The sequence below is a fragment of the Hippocampus comes genome, unplaced genomic scaffold (genome assembly GCF_001891065.2).
Source record: "Hippocampus comes isolate QL1 unplaced genomic scaffold, H_comes_QL1_v1.1 C17035993, whole genome shotgun sequence".
Taxonomy (NCBI): Eukaryota; Metazoa; Chordata; class Actinopteri; order Syngnathiformes; family Syngnathidae; genus Hippocampus; species Hippocampus comes.
This window is the reverse complement of record NW_017841952.1, coordinates 1-2,141: the sequence shown is the minus strand read 5'-3', so window position 1 is coordinate 2,141 and position 2,141 is coordinate 1. Positions and strand designations below refer to the sequence as shown.

The 2,141-nt window shown below is 42.2% G+C and overlaps 1 protein-coding gene across 1 annotated transcript; it reads left to right on the top strand.

Annotated features, from left to right (window-relative positions):
• Window positions 1-1,006: 1,006 nt before the first annotated feature.
• LOC109509801 (platelet-derived growth factor receptor-like protein) lies at window positions 1,007-1,610 on the top strand (the record flags this gene model as incomplete). The annotated part of the gene is made up of 2 exons (XM_019859653.1): window positions 1,007-1,319; window positions 1,423-1,610. Coding segments are annotated over 2 exons (486 nt in total), but the record flags the coding sequence as incomplete, so codon positions are not given.
• Window positions 1,611-2,141: the final 531 nt, after the last annotated feature.

Genomic DNA, 2,141 nt, shown 5'->3' with positions numbered 1-2,141 from the left:
TGAACAAACAGCTTTTGTAAAGCGTGTCAAATCAGTTTAGGGCACTTCCTTTTCTCAATCTGCTTCAAGCAATGAAGGCATATTTGGTTCTTTTGAAAACATAAATGAGTCTTAATAGGTGAGTTTTTTCTTCTATATGCTCCCTGCAATTGACTGTTTACAAGTTCTTTGCGTACCCCATTTCTTTCCCAAAGACAGCTGGAATAGCAGGGGTAGGTTCACCCATGATTCCAATGAGTTGAAAAAAACTTGAAATTCACAACCTGCTCGGAACAGAAAATCCGCGCAACTGATCGTGTAAGTGGGGGGCAATATCATGACAATGTAAACACCAAGACTAAGGTGCAGTGTTTGGAGAAAATTGAAGAACTGATACAACCCGATCAATACATGCCACCACTGGAACCCACCAATGTAGAATTTTCTCAGATTTATGGTTCCTCTTTATAGTATGCAAAAAAAAGGCTCCATGACTCACTGGTCAGCACATTTTTACTACATTTGTTTTTTTTTAAAATCAGAGATGCTAGTAAAATTTTTTAAATGGATTTTTTTGAGTTGATTCCGAATTTGCCCTCTTTTTTTTCTCAAGCACATTAGGTTTTATTCTTATTCTTATTACCGGTAATAATAATAATAATAATATAGTATATTTTGTAATATTCATGAATTATGGGTTAGGTTCAGCAACCGGTGGATTTTTTTTCTGAAACGACATAGCTATAAATTGCAACGCATGGTAAAATCCGTATTGCACAAGCTTCTGAAGGTCAAATTTATAGGTCAAAAATGTTTGAATCTAAAAACATCCGAATGGATAGAAAAAAAGTAGACATTTTTTTAAAAACGTTGAAGGACGCATAGCGCCATCTCTGATTCAAATTTGCTACTGACCACTGTAACGGTCAATCCTATAATAGGAAGTTGAGTGAATAACGACTGGCTGACATTATGCTTTATTCGTTAAAGTCATTTACTTGCATTCTAAAATTAAAACACTAATCAGTGCTCAAAATCCTTTACAGACAAGGACAACCTCTTTGTCCCATCGGATATCCACTTCGAGATTGTATATCTCCGTCCGGACAAGCCAGCTGTGGTGCCATGTCGTGTGACCACTCCGCAGGCCAAAGTGTCGTTACACAGAGAAGTACCGCCTGAGGAGATCCAGGCCAATGAAACCTTGGTCAACTATGATCCCGCCAAGGGTTTTGTCCTACAGACACCCGGCCTCGAGTATCAGGGAGTTTTCTACTGCAAGGCCGTGACCAAAGGAACACCGCAGATCTCCACAAAATATCAGTTGCTCTATGTAGAAGGTCAAGCCGGCTTTACTTGTGCTTGTTAACTCTCGTTTAATGGTTCAACAAAGGTGAAGAAAACTGTTCCTGACAATTCTTGCACACTTTCTGCTGTCAACAGTCCCCAGTAGTCCACCTTTTGTGAGCCTGCAGGCTTCTTCTGAGCTGGTCAGTGGAGGCGACAACGTCAACGTGACTTGCAGCGTGATAGGGGAGCCGGACATCGACGTAAGCTTCACCTGGTCTTATCCTGGAGAGGTGAGAGGAACACCTTGTTTGAAACAACAAATGTAACAGCCAGTTGACTTTTGAGGACATTTATCCTGGTTCAGAACATCAGTAGGTAGTCTGATCTAAATCCCCCAACCGGGTAAGGAAAAATATATGGGCAAAAATGAAAAAAAACTAAAGAAAGCAACACAGATGAGGGAATAGCCCGAGGCGCAGTCGTTGCAGAGTGGGCGACATTTAACAGACAATCTGGTGCTATTCACTGTTAACGAGAACAATATGAGGTTCCGTGTCATGAAATGAAGTGTCACAAGAAGACACCATCAGGGAAGTGGTTCTTCTTCAGGACTTGGCCTCATTGGTCGTTGCAGAATTGTCCATTGGAACACCGCTGGAGAAGTGTCCCACCTCAAATCTTGTCCTGGCCGGTCGTGCAGAATCCACACGGCACTCGCATCAGATTCAGTCATCATTATCTAGCCCCTCTCCAAGCAAGAGAGGAAGGGGCGAGAGAGGGGAAGTGGTAGTTGTTAGGTCTAAAAGACCCGACTGACCCGGGCAAAGAACAGGCAATGCACACGGAAATAAGGTTTAGACTGCTGCAGCAGG